Genomic DNA, 17,825 nt, shown 5'->3' on the forward strand with positions numbered 1-17,825 from the left:
ATCCTGTCCATATCAGTTTTACATCTTTCCCTTCTGATGAAGCAGCAGCTGCAGCAACCTGTTTTGAAGTGATCAAAAACAGCTTTGTGTTTTGTTTCGCCAAGGATATTTTGTGTGGTTGAAGTGACTCTTGACATTTGTGCACTTTTTAGCACATCTCCTTTTTAAAAGCTAGGTATTAATGATAAAAATGTCTGAGCATTTCTACACCTTTCCTGAGCCCTTGCTGAACTCCTATTTTTTTCACCCTGCCTCGTGGTGTTTTAATTATAAGCTGTTTTCTGCCAGTCCATTACCTTAAATTACACTCAATCACAGCAGGATTCTGTTCTTGCCTGGCATTGATGTCCTAGCACAATACAGTTGATAACACACAGCATGGAGCTGCTTGATCTGAGAAGAATCAATCCTCTCTAGGAGCTTCTGAACTATATTTCAGAATACTGAGGCACAAAACTGGACTTGATCTTGAAGTTTTCTCACCTCTCAAATTACCAGATGGAATTAGAGGCTTTCTAAGCTTTCAGTAGGTAATATGCTGGACAGAAAATTTGAAACTTAGGGGACAAGGCAGCTTTTATGTAAATTTCGAGAATCTGTGTGTTTAAAAAAGGAGCAACTCAAATCTTGGAACTAATAAGGTATGGCAAGTCCTGCTTTCTTCACAAGGAGTTTGATTTTGACATCATTTGACATAGTACATCCATCCTTATGAAGGGTTTTGCTTGAGTAACTTGACATCTGTGTCACAGGAGTTTTCCAAAAGGTAGAAGGAGCCATCAGCATGGCAAAGTTCAATTCTGAATTGGTAGCTTCAAGTTTTAAACAACTGAAAATAGCCAGAGACCCACCACTGTTGGACAACTTTCTCTTGATGTATAGCCCTATACTTAGACTATAATTGTGCTGGAGTGAATTAGATACCAACTGTAAATTGGAAGGAGCTGGGTGAATACTAATTGTGTCTTGATCCATTGGGAAACAGATTGGGGGTTACTTATGTTCACCACACTAATTTCAAAAAAAAAAAAAATAATGCCCCATGAGTTTTTCCTTGAACCCTTTTTTTCATTTTCTGCACCAACTAGCCAGCAAATGACATTTCTGGAGTAATTATACAAAGTCAAAGAAACAGATCTGTATCTGTCTTGCCTAATAAAAATACCGCTGTTGCTGTTATTGCCTGTGGTTGTAGTATTTAGAAGAATAAAGATCTTGGAAAATAACTGATCTTACAAAATTTCATTGCTTTCATGATATGAAGTGTGCATGTAAACATTGAAAATTATGGCCTTTTCTTTGTGGAGCACTCAAACATGGTTAGGTTCTGATCTTCTGAGTTGTTATCTAAAGATGAGTCCATGGCACTCTAATTTATTTTTAAAGATAAAATTATTTGTGAAAAGGAAGTAGGAACAGCAAAGTACATGGAAAATTCTTCTGCAGAGTACTGTAAAAGTAAAATAGAAAACCAGTCCAATTACACCTTTGCCACCAGAATCTGCAGCAGCTTTTCATGGCAGTCAAGTGACTTAGAGGCTTGTTAGCATCTCTATTGCCCTGAAAAAAGGTGCAGTCGTTGCTTTTCTTGGGAGACAGATACTCAGGTCAAATAGAAGCAGTTTAATATTTGAGGAGCAGCAGTTTATTAAGCAGCTGACGGTGTTGGGCTTGAAGAAGTGACTTGTGGTGGCTGCTTTGTGCCACTTCAGTCCTGGTTTCAGCAGAGAATCTGCTGACAAGGGCAGATGTTGAGGAAGGAGTGAGTTCCGCTTCCTGGGTGCCGACTGATGGAACTCTCTTTGTGTAGCTATTTTTCAAAGCATCTGGCATAAATTCTGTTGATTTAGGATGTTAGCCTGTGTAACCCTTCCTTAACCTTGCGTGTTCAAACCTGTGAACTTTTGTTTTATTCCTGGGGGAGATAAATTGTTAAGTCCTCGTGGGCGTTGTGTTTAGCTGCGGAGGGTCAGCCATATGGTGCTGCATCTGCTCTCCCTTCTGAAAGGGAACTGATTCTTCATGTGTTTGGTTCTGACTGGTCCTTTGGGTTTAGCTGTTACCATTTAATGCCATGGGAAAATAGAGCTCCCCGTGCTGAGCTCAGTTGAATTTGATAAAGCGTTCTACATTAGTTAGCGTTATTTTTAAAGTAGTGCTATAATTGAGGATTTGCTTTTTTAGTGTCTCAGTATCACTCTGAAAATCATAGTGTAAGTAGTTCTACTGAACCATTGGGATTAAAACCAGATTCTAAAACTAAAAATAGATTAGCCTTTAAAGTAATAAAAAATCAGTAATCTTCACTGTCAAATTATTTTACCATTTTGTTTCCTTTGAAATCTACACTGTCTGAATTTCTTGGCACTGACTTCTTGCTTGTGATAGGTAGCCTATTCTAAGACTGAACACTAGAATTGCTGCTTTATTCCTGTAAGGCTGTGCAAGTGTATTATGCACAGCGATTCCTTAATGGGTGATCTCTGTAGACATGTAATTCCTAGGATAACGTGATAATTAAATAGCCCTTGCTTATCCCATTAACCCGGGGCAAACTCAGTATGCTAGAGCCAGAGGAATGCAAAACGACTCTGCTCTTCCTGGGCTCCAGCAAGGGATTTTTTTTTTGCTCATCAGTGGCTACATTTGTTCCAAGGAGCATACTGTTTGATGTTGGGTCTTGTGGAGGTCTTTCCCCCAGGTAATGCGCTGAACAGCCTGCAAATGGTGTTTAAATTACCATGGAATTGCTGTGGATCTCTTGCTTTCCAAAGACGGTGCAAAAAGAAAAAGTTTTGTCGTGGTTTCATATATATTTCAAACAGATGTAGTTAAACCTGTTGAAGAAGACTGCAGCTTCTCTTTATTTGGGATCATGACTTTGTTTGGTTTAGCGAGGCTAAATGGAGCTAATCAGCTTTAAAAGAAAATAAGCAGATTTTTTATAGCGAAATGAATGTCTGCATAGCTCTGTGCTGGTTAAACCCTATTACCTTCAATAACATTTAGTAGTATTAAGTAACATACAAGTAGATATTTATAATGCTTATATTCCTGGGTTTTTAATTTTTCTCTTTTTAAGGTTAATCTCTTGTTTCCACATTAATCTTTCTCAGTGCCCATCTCCATCTTTCTCTAAGGTTTCTCTCCACCACCGTGCCAGCCTTCCTGCTTAGGAACCTGCTGGTTTTTCTGGCTCTGGCCCACCCTGCAGTGCCTCCGCCTGAACTGGGTGTTCTTTATTTATTCCTGGTAGGCACCTGGAGCCCTCCAGGCCCTTTTCTTGAATAACATCTTACACTGTGTGCTTCCTGAGTTACTGAATCCGGTTGTTGTGTACACCTGTTACCCCGACACCGAGATGAGGGTGTGTGGGGGTTTATTTCAGAAGTCATCAATTAACTTTTCCTTTAGAAGCTTGAGAGTGGATAGAAAAGCCTCGTTCTTCTGGCTGAAGATGGGTCTCATTTCCTGGTTTTAATTACATCCTACATCTCTGAGCGTTGGAAAATGTATTGGAGGAGTTGTCTTATGTCCTTGAACACACAGCTAAGGAACAAAGCAGCTGGGGAGTGGGTAGTTCTGGAAACAGGAACAGATACAATGCGCCGGGGATGATGCATTTGCTGCAGCAGTTGAAATGATGAGCAGCGCGTTCTGTGTACAATTGCAGGCTGGTGAGAATCTGCCAAATTATTTTGTTTACCCTGTGCAACTCATGTAGTGGCTTGTTGGTTGTTTTCAGCTGAAGGTGTTTCAGTTACCTGCTGAGTAAAATGGCCAAGCTGTTATTGCAGGGACCCGCCATCTTTGCTTACCTGAGTCATGCATCACATACGTCTTGAATTAAAACCCAGAGAAAGTTTACTAAAATGAAATCTGCCTTTGCTTGCATCTTTCACCAGTACTAACTATCCCTCCTGGTCCCCAGGTTTGACAGGGGACCAGCGAACTTACCATGGGAAGGAGAATGTGGACTCGAGGCACAATCGAGGGAGAGGAGGAGAGACCACCCGCTTCCACACGGTCAACGTGGCACAGCCTGTCCGCTTTAGCAGTAAGTTGCAGACTGGGAAATCTGGGCCATCTTTCTGCTAATTAATTTAGAAATTTAGGCTATTTTTAAATGAAAAGGTCATAGTCTTTTCTCTTTCATAACTTTTTGACCAAGCTTTGACATGCAATGCCATTTCAGGTCTTTGTGCATTTCTTTTATATCTGTCCTGCCTGGTTTATGTAGCAGACCAGTACGTGCAAAGAATGCTGTGTCCCTATTAATCCTCTTTGTGAAACCAGAGCTGCAATTTTCTGTTACAACTCATTGCAGTTACCGAAAACAGAATAAAGAGGCTTGAGAACAGAACTGTGAATTGCAGTGAACAGAAAACACTTTCTGTATTTTAAGTTTCTTAGGTGATGCAAAATTAATAGGGCAGATGCGTGTGCTAAAATCATACTTCACATCTATTTTAAATGTCATCCTCCTCTCCTGTGATTCCCTTTATTAGTAACCCATCACCCCCAAAAATGTTGGTCAAAACCCCACAGGCCTGTTTCATCCAGAAATGCCTCAAGGCTTTGTTTCAGGTTCCCTCAGCTGAGTTAACTGAGAGAAGGCAGAGACAGCAGCTCACTCCATCACCTTCTTAATTCCTAAAGATCTGCTTTACAGTGATGTTTTTTTCCAAAGCAACCAAGAATTTCCCTGGAACTCCTGTCATCTTTAATGATTGACTCTGGGAGCAGGATTATGTGAATACTGTTGTAAGAGTAACCTACTGTAAGAGTAGGTTGAAAACTTCACAGCAAGTTGCTTGCTAATCACCTAATAGAAAGACACAGTCATTAAACTGGTCACCTCCAGGATTTTTGTGCTGCTCTTTTTTTGCTTGGATTGATCAAATTTATTGGTTTTATAAAGATGTGCAGGGAAATGTCTTCCACAGTAGATAGTCAGTCTTAATTAAAGATTTTAAAGGCTGTGACAATGTGGTGGAACTTTACTAGGAGCTTCATCTTTTTTAAAACATGTAAAAAAAAATCAACATTTTTCAGAAACTGTAGTGAAGTAAGTCTTCAGGGATCTGTGATGTGTGCACCTCCTCCTGCAGAGGTGAAGTGTACGCGTCCCAGTGATTATTGATTAGGATGCATTATCTCAAAGATCCTAATTTGGGGGGAATGGTTTCCCTTCTATTCTTCATGTTTCCTAGGAAAGTGCCCAACAGGATGGCACCACTATGAGGGCACAGCCAGCTGCTACAGGGTGTATCTAAATGGGGAGAACTACTGGGACGCTGTGCAGACATGTCAGCGGGTGAACGGATCCCTCGCCACCTTCACTGCAGACCAGGAGCTGAGGTTCATCCTGGCACAGGAGTGGGACTTGGAAGAAAAAACATTTGTAAGGAAGGACCAGCATAGGTGAGTAGGGAGAAAAGGACAAAGATCTCATGTTAGAGAGAATGGTTCCTGTGTGGTACAAATACTGGTGGTTCAGTTTGTGTAGAAAATCTAATGGTAAAATTGACAGCAGGCGAATAGCCCGGTGTGAATGTGCTGGTTGGCTCTTTGGCAGTGCCCCATCTGCAGTTTATGTTTTAATTAATATTAACAGATAATTCAATTCAACAGAGTCTTCTTATCTTCAGGTTGTCTTAGCAATGTACAGGTATTCTTGAATTGCATCAGGGAAGGTGGATTTAACAATGCTGCTGCACGACCTTGTATAGAAATAATTATTTAAAATTTTCAACAAGATTTTGATTTCCGTGAAGTACCAGTAGCTCTAACAAAGAGCAACTTTGAGATAGGAATGAAGTAAAAAAAGGTATTTTGAGTTGCAACTACCGTGTTTGGGTGGCTTTAGATATTTCATTCTGTTAGTTCACAACAAACAATTCCTTCTTTTTCTGAGTGTGGGGTTTTTGCCACTCATGGGCTGCCGTGACAGATAACCAGGAGTGGCTGAGTAATGGTGTATTTCTGTCTCTGGAGAGTTAAATGGTTTCATCCAGAACAGTCTGACCTAAGTTTATGTTCAGAAATACTTGACTTCTGGATGCTGCTGAGTGATTTTTGGGTTTGAGATACTGAAGTGCTGCCATGACAACAGAATAAGGTGCTGCTTATCAGTAGAAATAAAAGACACAGTCAGTTATAATTTGTAAATCTAGAAAACTACTAAGTATTTTATCAAGTATTTTCCTTTGTTCCTCAACTGTAGTCTCGCTACATTGCCAACGTATGGGCCACAAAGATAAGGAAAATGTCATCAGAATATTTTAAAAATCAGCTTTTACACATGAAGACATCAGAAGGCTCTGTGTAATTTAATTTGTTACTGTGGTTTTGGGCTGTATCTTTAGAATGTAACTTAATTTGTTTTGCAGGTTCTGGGTGGGATATCAGTACGTGATCACCAATCGAAATCACTCTCTGGAAGGTCACTGGGAAGTAGCTTATAAAGGTGGGTCTCTCAAATTACTGCTTAGTTCAGTGCCCGTGGAAACTCTATTAGAGCACAAGCATGATTTGCAAGAACAACATGACTTCTTTCACTGATAATAAATACTGAAATAGTATAGGTGAACTGCTTCCCTTTGTAGGGTAGAAGTGGGAGAGTTTAATACTCAACACACATCTTATTTTAAAGTTTAAGTTTTATGGGTTTTCACGCTGGCATGAAAAGAACATGTGTCAGTTTATTTGGGCTTTCCCCTTGATTAAGATGAGAGAAGGGAAACTGCTCTGTAATTTCTCATTCTTTGTGGTGAATGTTTAGTTGAACTGATTCCTGGTTCTAGTATTTGCACACTAGTGTGGCATGTTTGGAGGTTTTAGCTTTTTAAAAATTGGTAGAATTTTATATACTAAAACAACACACTTGAATTTTGCAGAATTTACACAGATTTTTTTTCTTTTTGAAGTATTTCAGGTAGTTTACTTCTAATTCATGTCAGAATTTGAATAATCCCAGAAATATATCTCATTTTATATGAAAAAATGAACATTAACTTGATGGGCATTATTGGCTAAACCCTTTCAATTGCAAAACAAGCAGCTCCCTCTGCTGAAAATGCAAGGTTATGTTTCTGCACTTTTTTTTTTTAAACTAATTCAGTCGAGAGATTAGTTAAAGTCATAATATGAACTCTTAATGTGTACAATTGCCTGTCTGATTCCTTTACTCGTTTAAGTAATGGAAAATTTATAACACAGGTTGTTTTTTTAACCGTCAGCACTGTGAATTCCGGTGTAGCATTTGAAAACTAATCTGAACAGTTTTTTTTTCTCATGCATAGTTTTCAGTAGCCATGGAAAATCTGTAAGGAAAACTTTCCTTTAGGTACAGACACATAATTATGATCAGGATTTTCAAACAGTTGGGTCTTGAAAAATACCTCCTTTGACACATGAATACAAAGATTCTCCTTAAAAGGAGCTTTCTTTGCTCTTTGGAAAGCTGACTGCACTGCCATCTGCTGACAGAGTGGTCACAGCAGGGAGGCACGAATTACAGAAAAATCATCATAACCTTGTCATTAGTTTTATTTAATTTGACGCATTATATGAATTTAAACCTTCTCAATACCATATAATCTTCTGTTTTCAAGCTTTATATTTAGAAAAGCGATGCCTCTGCGAAATAAAGTACATAATAACATTCAGCAGTTTGTGAGAAACTTTTCTTAGGCCTGTATTGAGGCAGACTCTGAATTCCTAATGCCTGTTTGAAAAGCGATTAAGGGTTCCATAGCTTGAAAATTTTGATTTATTGTTGTGTCATGTGGAACATAACTCCTCCAGAAAATCCCCTCAACACCTTTAGTATTGTTTGGAGCCTCTCAGGATGCTGTTTCATGAGCTGACAGGACCAAACTGTGGATGCCCTGGTGCATTCCCCTAGACATGGAACGGCTCTGCGGGGGCTGCACGGGTGGATGCACGTCTTTGGAAGCACTGGTGGGTGTGTGGAGTGCCAGGCACAAGATTGCTGGGTGGGTTCTTGCTCCACTGGTAGCAGCTGTGACCAAACCCAGCGTGGTTTGAGGAGGTGGATAACCATTGTCAGGCAAACCCCATGGGGCTCTGTGAAGCAGCACTCGTGGAGATGTTGGAGTATCCCTTCTCCTGGTTCAGTGACAGAATTACCCCGTTACTTTGAAAGCAGCAGGCTCTTTTCTTTGTGAGTCACCCCTTCCCTCCCAGCTGTGTGCCTTCCCCCAGAGCAGCGTTGTTAATGGGAGCTGAAGCTGGAGGACTCTTTGTGTTGGAGTTGGTGTGCGTGAAGTGAGTGATGTTACAGAGCCTCTCTAAAGCTTTACATATCCACAGGCTGCTTATGCCAATGTCTCTTGTTCCAGGCTCTTCAGAAGTGTTTTTACCCCCTGACCCTATCTTTGGTACGGCTATGTGTGAAAAGGAAAACGTTCTTTGTGCCCAGCTCCAGTGTTTCCATTTTCCTACCCTCCGGCACCACGGTTTACACAGCTGGTATGCTGAAAACTGCTATGAGAAATCTTCATTCCTCTGCAAAAGGAGTAAGTTGGGTTCAGTTCAGTGTTAACTGTGCTGTGTGTTTAAGTATGCATATAAATAAGTAGCTGGAAATGGTTTCATTACCCCTTTCTAATTTTTGTCCAGTGAATTAGGGAAAAAAAAAAAGGGTGGAGTTATATTTCTGCTTGATTTTAATAAATAAGAGCACCATAATGTGTGGCTGTCACACAGTACAGAGTTTTACTAAAAAATCATTAGGCAGCAGTATCAACCCCAAAGTAAACTTGGGCAGAAAAGTTTTGTTTATTTCTTTTTTTTAAATACCTTATTAGTAAACATTGCTCTTGGAGATGATGCTTGGAAGAGTGTCAGTTCCATTAAATAGCTAAAATTCACCTTGTCAATGAGCTGAAAATCGTCTCGGTGTTCCTGGAGACCATCCATTATCTTTCCCACTCCCTGGAGATCTCTTTTCAAAGTTCTTTAATGTGAAGGCCTGGATTTTAACTGGTGGTCTGCTTATGTTTACAAATCGCTTAATGCAACGAATTAAGCCGGATTCCATGGCTATTGATGTGCCTTTCTGTTCCAGGCCAGACTTGTGTTGATATCAAAGACAACATTGTCGATGAAGGCTATTATTTCACTCCCAAAGGGAATGATCCCTGTCTGAGCTGCACCTGTCACAATGGTGAACCTGAGATGTGCGTGGCTGCTCTGTGTGAGCGGCCCCAGGGCTGTCAGCAGTATCGCAAGGACCCCAAGGAGTGCTGCAAATTTACCTGCCTAGACCCAGGTAAGACTCTATTGCTACAGTTTTGTCAGTAAAAATTAGCTGAGTGCTCAACTTGGGTATCTTTGGGTATAGCTTTGTGGGAAACAGCACATCCTTGCAGTGCTGCTACATTGCTGGGTGCAACCACCCCGTGGGCAAGGTCTCAGATGATGGGGAACACTTCAGGCTGTGGCTGGTGAAAATGAGTTATCCCTGATGCTAATTAGAAAGGAGAAGCAGTAGATTATTTTCTGTTTGGAAAGGGACAGTGCTGTGGGTTTTTAGTAGAGCATCTGATAAGTTTCCTTTGTCATGTTTAGTTGTCATGACAAACAAAACACTCCTCTCTTGAGCACTAATTAAGCATCTTTTTCTGGTTGTGAGCATATTTATGTGCGTGGAAGTTTTCACGCAGGGATCATGTGGGAAGCAGAGTTTTTAAATTCTATAGAGTTTCAATAATAATCAGGACCTACAACCTTAGTTATTGGATTTGGCCTATCAGTGCAGGTTTTTGTTTTGGATCATTAAAGTCAATGAAGTTGACTTTGAACTGTTTGTCAGTCACTGTTTTGGGGTGCCGATTTTGGGGAGGTTATTTGTCTGTACAGAAAGGAAATGTAGCTTACGTGGAGTTCACTGTGAGGGTGGTAAGATACTGGAGCAGATCGTGGAATCACCTTCTGTGTGGATATGCAGTGCCTGACTGGACTCTGTCCTCCTCAGCCTGCTCTAGCTGATGCTGCTTGAACAGGGGTTGGACTAGGTGATCTCAGGGTGTTCCCTTTAACCTCAACCATTCTGTGATACTGGAGTTTTTGGCATTTCAAAAGAACCTAATCTTATCTGAGTGCATTAAGAAACCATTGTTCTGAGCTCCTGTGGAAAACACAGAAGGTCAGCTCAACCCATCAGAGGCTTCTATTTCAATTTGTTACAAATAAAGGGGGGCTTATTGGCTTCCAAATTTGCAGTCTTACTGGTCCTAACTAGAGAAATTAATCATTAAAGGACACTGGCTCTCCTTGTGTCACATTTGTTCTGAGGCTTAGGCTTAACAGATGTTTGCAGCTAGTGTGGCAGGTCTGTCAGTGAAAGAGTGGGGAAAAAGCAGAAGTCTTCCTCCCACTCTTATCAGCTGAGTTAAGACTTGGGCTTCACTTTTTTTATCTTCAGGAACAGTGTCAGCAAAGCATCATCCACCAGACAGGATGACCTGGGATAACCTTGTGTTGTGTTCTTTAATCCTTGTTTATTGCTGTGGGTCTTAACTATTTCATGAATACTGATTTGAAGAGTGTGTTTTACCACATCCTTTCTCATCCTTAAGCACTTCTTCTGTAATGATGCTAAATGAGACTGTTTCATTATACCCTTGCTTGAAGTGTTCTGCTGGATTTTTTAGTAACTTTTTTAGAGAGGAATTATCAAGCAGTCATCCATGATGAAAGAAGTTACTTCAGATAGTGATAAACACTGAAAATTTTAAATTAAACATTTCAGTTTTCCTTCAGGGAGGTTATAAATGACTATTCCAGATGACAAAAATTAATTAATTACTTTCTTTAATAAGCATGTATTTATCTTTGTCCAATTCTTTCATGTATCTTCCCTAAGCTCTGTTGCAAAAGAAAGAAACCAGTTTACTAATCAACAGTAAGTAAATTAATCACCCAAGGAGAGACCTGGGGGAAATAAATCCTGCTGTTGGGTTGGCAGGTAATCAGCTCTTGCAGCATGAGTGGGTGAGCAATGATTACAAGTGGTAACAAATATTACTGAAGGACTTGGTAGCAGGGGGACTTTTCAGTGGTAGGAGTAAGCTGAGCAATCACAGATATACTCACTTAAAAGATGCTTCTCCTCATCTAGCCAAAGATAAATAGCAGAGGAATATTTTGAAACCAAGGTAGTCTGTCTATTGCTGCTCCATGTTGTGGTAGAAAATAATTTTTCTGTTGTGGCTGTTGTTTAGACAGACCTGCAACTGTGAAAAGATAGTAGAGGAAATAGAATACTTGGGAAGAGCTGATGTGCCAAAGCTTTTCTAGTGACTGAAGCAGTTGCAGGGCACTACTACACTGAGGGTAAAACCAAATTTTCTGAAATAATTTGTTTTGTGTTTATGTGGGCTTCAGATGTCTTTGGTGGTCTCAATCCTACCCTAGAGTCCATGCCCCCTTCCTGCCACTCATTCTTGCACCTGCACTGTGCTGTGATATGGTTCTTTCTCACAGAAAAGTGCTGCCCTATCTCCACCAGGCCCCCCTTCTCCAGACAAACCCTGCTCTTTCTCATGGCGTGTTAATACCAATAGTCCTTGGTTATTAACAACAGTTCTTGTCGTTATTACCAACAGTCCTTGGTTGGCTCCACAGCCTCCTGGTTGTTGGTGTTTGAGAGATACACATGAGCCCCTTATCTGGGAGTTTAGAGATCAAAAGGATCTCACTTTGGACTCCTGTTTATAGGGTCGCAAGAGAATGGGCTCTAGTTGTAGTAATTTTCCATTCTGGCTACAATTTGAGTCAGGAACTTTCTTTGAAGGTGCAGTAACAAAAATACCACTCCTGGATTGTTATTCAGGCAAGAGAAATAAATTTCCAAGGCTGTTCATTTAAAAACAGGTGTTCATTAGACACCTCTTAGTTGCTGGGAGCAGACAGTGTGTCTGATAAGCTCAAGAGGGCTTAGTCCAAGTGCAGCTCATCAAGGCTGAGTCTAATGAGCATTTCTCAGTGCAGCCTGCAGAGGAGGGATGCACCACCAGAATCCATCCCATGACTAAAGTCAGCTTCTCTGGGCCTCTGCCCCTGTGTGTATATTTTACTAGGGACACTTTAGTGCTACTCAGAGCCTTGACTGTTCTGCAGTGATCCTGGAGTCGGCATCACCACAGGCTGGAGGAGGAGCAGGGGCAGGTGTGTGCTGCTCAGGAGGCTGTGCTGGCTGGGAGGTGTGTGACTGCACCAGCTGAAGCTCTGTCAGCAATAGTTGCTAAAAGGTTTGACAGCACCCAGGCTTCTGTGCTGCACAGCCGGATCTGAGGGTGTAATGTTGGAGCTTTATGTGTAGTGCACTCTTAAATGAATTTCTTGTTGCCAAGAAGGCGTTACATAATAAATGCCAGCCTGTTAGCCATGTGCTGGAACGATAGAAATTAGGTGGGTTCTTCTGTTACTAGCACGTGTAGCAGATTAATACTTAAAATTTTTGTGAGGCTTTTAGCCTCGTTTTATAAGGAATCTTTGATGAAACTTCGGTTGCTGTTAGTGAAAGGATAAGTACAGAGGAAGCTATTGCAGCTGGAGTGGGTGTGGGAAAGGAGAGGTGGGCAGGATCTGGCTGGTTCCTCTGGGAAGAGGGGCCATCCTAGTGCTTGTGTCCTGCAGCAGCAGGTGACCACGTTGTGAGGCCACCTCATCTGTTCCTTACCCACCCCTAACCTGGGTGTGTTTGTCATTCAGAACTCTTTAATGGGAAGTTGGTGTAAAGAACACAGTATATCATCTTTAGGTAATTTTTATTTATGTAGAGTACCTGTATGTGCATGTGCTGCTTAGGCAAAACCAAGTGTGATTAATTGAATTGTGAAAAGTTAATTCCTCTTGTGCCTGGTGCTGGGAATACAGTGGTTGTTTGTTCACAACAGCCTTCCTAGTGTGGATCTGGTTAGCAATGGGATAGAGCTCTCCAACTTCTGAGCTCCTGTTCCTTGTTCTGCCACTTGCTTTTGGTACGACTCTAGGAAAAGCTTTAATTCCCATTCACCTTAATCTCTTCAGTTCCTGAGTGATGATTACCATGTTCCTATCATTTAGTCTCCTACCCAATGTACTGGTGTCACGTGGAATTTAGATAGACACATCTGGGTGACAGTGACAATTTTCAAAGATTTTTTTTTTTTAGTGGAAATAGAAGGGTTAGGATGTTATGTGGTGTATAGATATGCCAGCTGTCGAGCCTTTTCCTCTTCAGTACAATATCATCAGCCATGCAAGGGAAACAAGTGGATGTGCAAAATGCCATTAACCTTTCTTTTTCCAATTTTTGAAGGCCTGAAGTCTTCAGAGTTTTGCCTCTTTTCCTGAGGAAGATATTCTTAGAAACTTTCAGATCTTCTTGCAGTAAAAAGATAAATCACCTGATGATTCATGACTTTCTTATATATTTGAAATATGGAGAAGTGTTAAACCAGGCTAATGAATCTCCAGTCTACGTTTATCTCTCCGTTACTGACAGGAGAACATCAAGAAAAACGCATCTTGAACAAAAATAACAGGCTGTTTTTATATGTTTTATGTAACAGATGGTAACAGCCTGTTTGACTCGATGGCCGGTGGAATGCGCCTGATCGTGAGCTGCATCTCCTCCTTCCTCATCCTCTCTCTGCTGCTCTTCATGGTCCATCGGCTGCGCCAGAGGCGGAGAGAGCGCATTGAGTCTTTGATTGGAGCAAATTGTGAGTATCAGCTCTCACCTTGTGCTTACTATTGACACGTCGGTGTATGTAAAGGGGAGGAATGTCATCGTCTTGCTTGACTGTGCCTCTGTCTTGGTGAGTTCTTCAAACTTGAACTTTTGTAGTTCAGAATACTGGATACTGGAAAAATATTTTTGTCTGCATGTGGTCCAAATCTGAAATATCTTCTGTGTGAACAATAGTCCATAGATTGAAGAGGTTAGAGTCAAATTTAGATGTGATGCAAGACAAACAGAGCTGGAGCAGGTGGGCAGGGTATTGTGTAATTGCAGCAAGTTGACTTGGAATAGGCTATGTAGACTTTTCTAGGTCTTCAGGAGACATGAGTTCCTAGGGTGTGAAAACTGGAAAAAAGTGTTGAGATCTGACTTAAACGGAAGAAGACAGCACGAGATAAAGTCACTTACTCCTTTTCCTTCTCTTGACACAGTGCACCATTTCAACTTGGGCCGCAGGATGCCTGGTTTTGATTACGGTCCCGATGGTTTTGGAACTGGCCTTACTCCACTGCATCTTTCAGATGATGGGGAGGGTGGAGCATTTCATTTTCATGATCCCCCTCCACCCTATACTGCTTACAAGTACCCAGATATTCAACATCCTGATGACCCACCTCCTCCTTATGAGGCTTCTGTCAATCCAGACAGCATCCTTTGTTCCACTCCAGGTACGCAGGCAATAATTTCTCTTTTCTTCCACTTTTTCATTTTGGCTAGAGGATGGATTTTTTTTTTTTTTTTTTTTTAAACCTATAATCATGTGTTTTAGCAGTTGTGACGGGAAAAGACATTTTACAAAAAAATCTCCAGTTTCTGTGATGGAAGAGTCTTGTGTTAAAATGTGTCATTAAACTTGGTTTTTCTTGAAGGTTCTTTGAATCACCTAAATTAGCAGTGGAATCCAATCTGTAAGCAGTTTACCTCTTAAACCTTACCTGGTTTTGGGCCTTACCTTGGATGAATTAGCTGGTTACCATTTTTCTACCATGTTGATACCATTTTTCGCCTTTTGAAGATAGGCTGATAGAGTTTGGTATTAAGAAGCAGAACAAATGTCAAGTACAAGAGATTTTGGATAAAATGTATCCAGCCTTTTCTCTCCTCCCTGCTTCCCCCACCCACACCCCCCAAAAATTGACCAAAAATACCACTTTCTAATGATTCACCCAGTGCTCTTCAGTTTTGCAGCTGTGATATTCACATACTGTAGAAATCATTCCAATTTGGGATTTTATAGCGGCATATTTCACAAGATAAGTGAGCCTGATTAGTGCAACCTTCTTATTTATATGTCAAAGTTTTATTTTTGTTACACAATTTTCCTCTTCTGCAGTCTCATCTTGTTGTGCATTAGCACAACACCAGGAAAAACTCCGAGCTGCCAGAAATACGGGTCATAAACCTGTTTGGGAACATGAAATGATCAACTTCACGTTCTGATTCTGCTTGTTTTTTTGTCCTTTGCAGATGGAGTTCTTTCTCAGGCTGTGCAAAGCAGTCCTCCATCACTAGGAAACTGTGATGTATCCCCACAGCTTACAGAGGGCTCGCTTCCTCCCTCAGTTGGTCCTTCTCCAGTGGAGCTGGAAGACTCTGCTGACAGCAGCACCTTTCTTGTCCCTCCTGACACACCCGTAAATGAAAACACCCCAGCAGAAACTTTGACAGGCAGCCGCCACAGCCACTGTTCCCTCAACACCATTGTATAAAGGAGTGAAAAGCCCAGCACCGCTCGGAGTTCTAGCAACTGTTTGCACAAACACTAATCCGTGGCTTGAACTTCAGAAGGAATCTCCACTTTGTTTTTCAAACACTGCTTTTATGTTCTAGATTAGGATTGTGCCTCGCGTTTTTTTGGCTGTCGTTATTCATTCACTAATCAATTTGTCCTGTAAATATGGATTGTACAACTGCTCCTTTTTTCCATTGGCAGTGGAAAGGAGAGCAGAAAATTCCTTTGACTTCTGAGGAGGTGAGAAGTATGGGTAGTTTGGGTTGTTTTTTTTTCCCTTAACCTGAGAGGAATCAAAGTCTACATCAGAAAAAAGCTGCTTGGATTTGGCTGGATACCACTGGACCGAGGAAACTGACAATGGAAAAGAAGGGTGGGGGCAATCACTGTTCAAGCAGAGAAGATGGAGCTGCAGGGGAGGGAGTTGGGGGCCTGTTTTATGGAGTGGGACACTTTCCATCAAGAGTTAACACTGTGTAAAACACTTGGGGTGTTGATCTGCCTTGATCAGAACACCAGAGGAACTGGAGGAGGAATGGTCCACGCAATGTGTGACAAGTGGGTACTGAGAAAACCAGGATTTGCAATTACAGTTATTTGTTGTCGGTAGCTGCAAAACCTCGTATTGTTGGATAAGCTTCTGGCCCACGGAGAAAACTGGGTCTGTGTGATGTCCCTTTGGTAGAACCCCTCACGTGTGTTAGGAAGTATTTTAGGGAAGGGATGGGGAGCAATTAACTTTAATGCAGCCTGAGTTCACTGTATGAAGCCCCTGTTTGTTCTAATCCCATAAGGAAGATTGAGGTATTTTCTTTCTAGTTTAACTTCTTTACGGTGAACGGTTGCACAAAACTGGCCTGGATAAAAGACCACTGTTCTTGCTTTTCTTATTGCATGCTATATTTAGCATGTGTGTTCCCTCCTCTTCATTTCACTTCTTTGCAGTTCTACAAATGCCACTTAAAAATGGTTATCAACATGTACTTTGGGTGATGTTTAATTCTAATTGGACACCTGTTCCTTATCTCAGACCCATAAATAGCCAACCCTGTTCTAGAGATTTCCCTTGTGCCCCCCAAACCATTTATCCAGGTCCCAGGAGGGGTTGTAATGAGGTTAGTGTACTTAAATCAATAAGGCAGTTTGCTTCAGTCTGGTATGTCATCTTAAATTTCCCCCTCGTATTGAACTCTTTAAGCTAAGTTAATTTACAGATGGCAGAGATTCATTCAATCCCTCACGAAACCCAAAGTCAAGCACTGTTGGTTTTGATAATGAATACGAAATAATCTTTACAGGCAATTTTAAATTTTAGTTTGGATTTCAGTGTACAAATAATTTACCCTTTTCTCCCATCCTCCCATTGCCTGTGCTTCTCCTAGACTTACTGTAGCAGTCAGCAGATGAGATGAATTTTAAGGAATTTGTAAAGAATGCCTCTTGTGAGTGGTCTCCTGTTACCTTATGAAGGGCAGAAGCCTAGAAGGACAGGAAGAAAACACCACATGGGGGTGTGTACGTGATCTATTTTTCTAGTAATGATGAGAAATCATACTTGTATGACAAATCCTAACCCGCTGTTGTGGTTTCCCAGTGCAGCTGACTCTTTCCCCATGGAATATGCTGCTACTTTCTATTCCCTGTCTTGCCTATAGGCTCATACTGTACTTGGGGATTGGTCTTGACAATTCAACTCGTTTTGCACGGAAAGCCGTGAGTTTGGTTATCGGGGTCGTATCTGGTGTCTCGACATGCAGACACTTTGCAGACAGCCCTGACTCCATCGGAGAGCGTGCATCACAGTTCTGGGGAGCGCTGCTGGCACACGAGTGGGAGAAGCCTCTCCGCCTGGAGCCATTCCACCGCCCTGTCCTGCTCTCTGCCGTGCCTGGCTCCAGCAGCAGCGGTACAAAACAAGAGGAGCAGTTCTCCACCCTGTGGGATCCCTGACCGAGTCCTCCTCCGAGTTCCAAGTCCTGGTCTAATGAAGTGGATGGATAGCAGTAGTCAGAACCATGCGTACAAATTACTGAGCATTTCTGAAGTATGAAAATAAAGCGGGTTTTGTGCGTTTTTGAGCACATTCATACGTTTTATACATTGTATGTACTGATTTTTCTTTAGTTTTATAGGTACGAGTGCGTGTGTGCGTGCGTGTGTTTCTGGGTGATGATATATATATACACACATATATATATATCTCTATACATACTGTAGACAGTAACCTTTGTGCTGCATCCAGCTAGGTGAAGCACTGAGATAGAAATTAGGCTCTAGGGTTAATACTTCTCTCGAGCTGGCTACACTCTCTTGTAGGACAGGCTGTGATAGTGT

General features: G+C 41.4%; 1 protein-coding gene across 2 annotated transcripts in view; it reads left to right on the top strand.

Moving 5' to 3' along the window:
- Positions 1-17,580, top strand: part of DGCR2 (DiGeorge syndrome critical region gene 2) — a 41,634-nt gene extending 24,054 nt beyond the window's left edge. The window contains exons 3-10 of one of the 2 annotated variants that reach the window (XM_040080813.2): positions 3,932-4,057; positions 5,205-5,424; positions 6,393-6,469; positions 8,367-8,543; positions 9,095-9,298; positions 13,587-13,739; positions 14,191-14,427; positions 15,227-17,580. In XM_040080813.2, the coding sequence (XP_039936747.1) occupies positions 3,932-4,057; positions 5,205-5,424; positions 6,393-6,469; positions 8,367-8,543; positions 9,095-9,298; positions 13,587-13,739; positions 14,191-14,427; positions 15,227-15,468 (1,436 nt within the window). In that variant the 3' untranslated portion in view covers positions 15,469-17,580. The remainder of the gene's footprint in view (positions 1-3,931; positions 4,058-5,204; positions 5,425-6,392; positions 6,470-8,366; positions 8,544-9,094; positions 9,299-13,586; positions 13,740-14,190; positions 14,428-15,226) is intronic. The other variant, XM_040080814.2, reaches the window with a different exon arrangement.
- The last annotated feature ends 245 nt before the right edge of the window (positions 17,581-17,825 follow it).

This window comes from Hirundo rustica, chromosome 17, assembly GCF_015227805.2.
Source record: "Hirundo rustica isolate bHirRus1 chromosome 17, bHirRus1.pri.v3, whole genome shotgun sequence".
In the NCBI taxonomy this organism is placed as follows: Eukaryota; Metazoa; Chordata; class Aves; order Passeriformes; family Hirundinidae; genus Hirundo; species Hirundo rustica.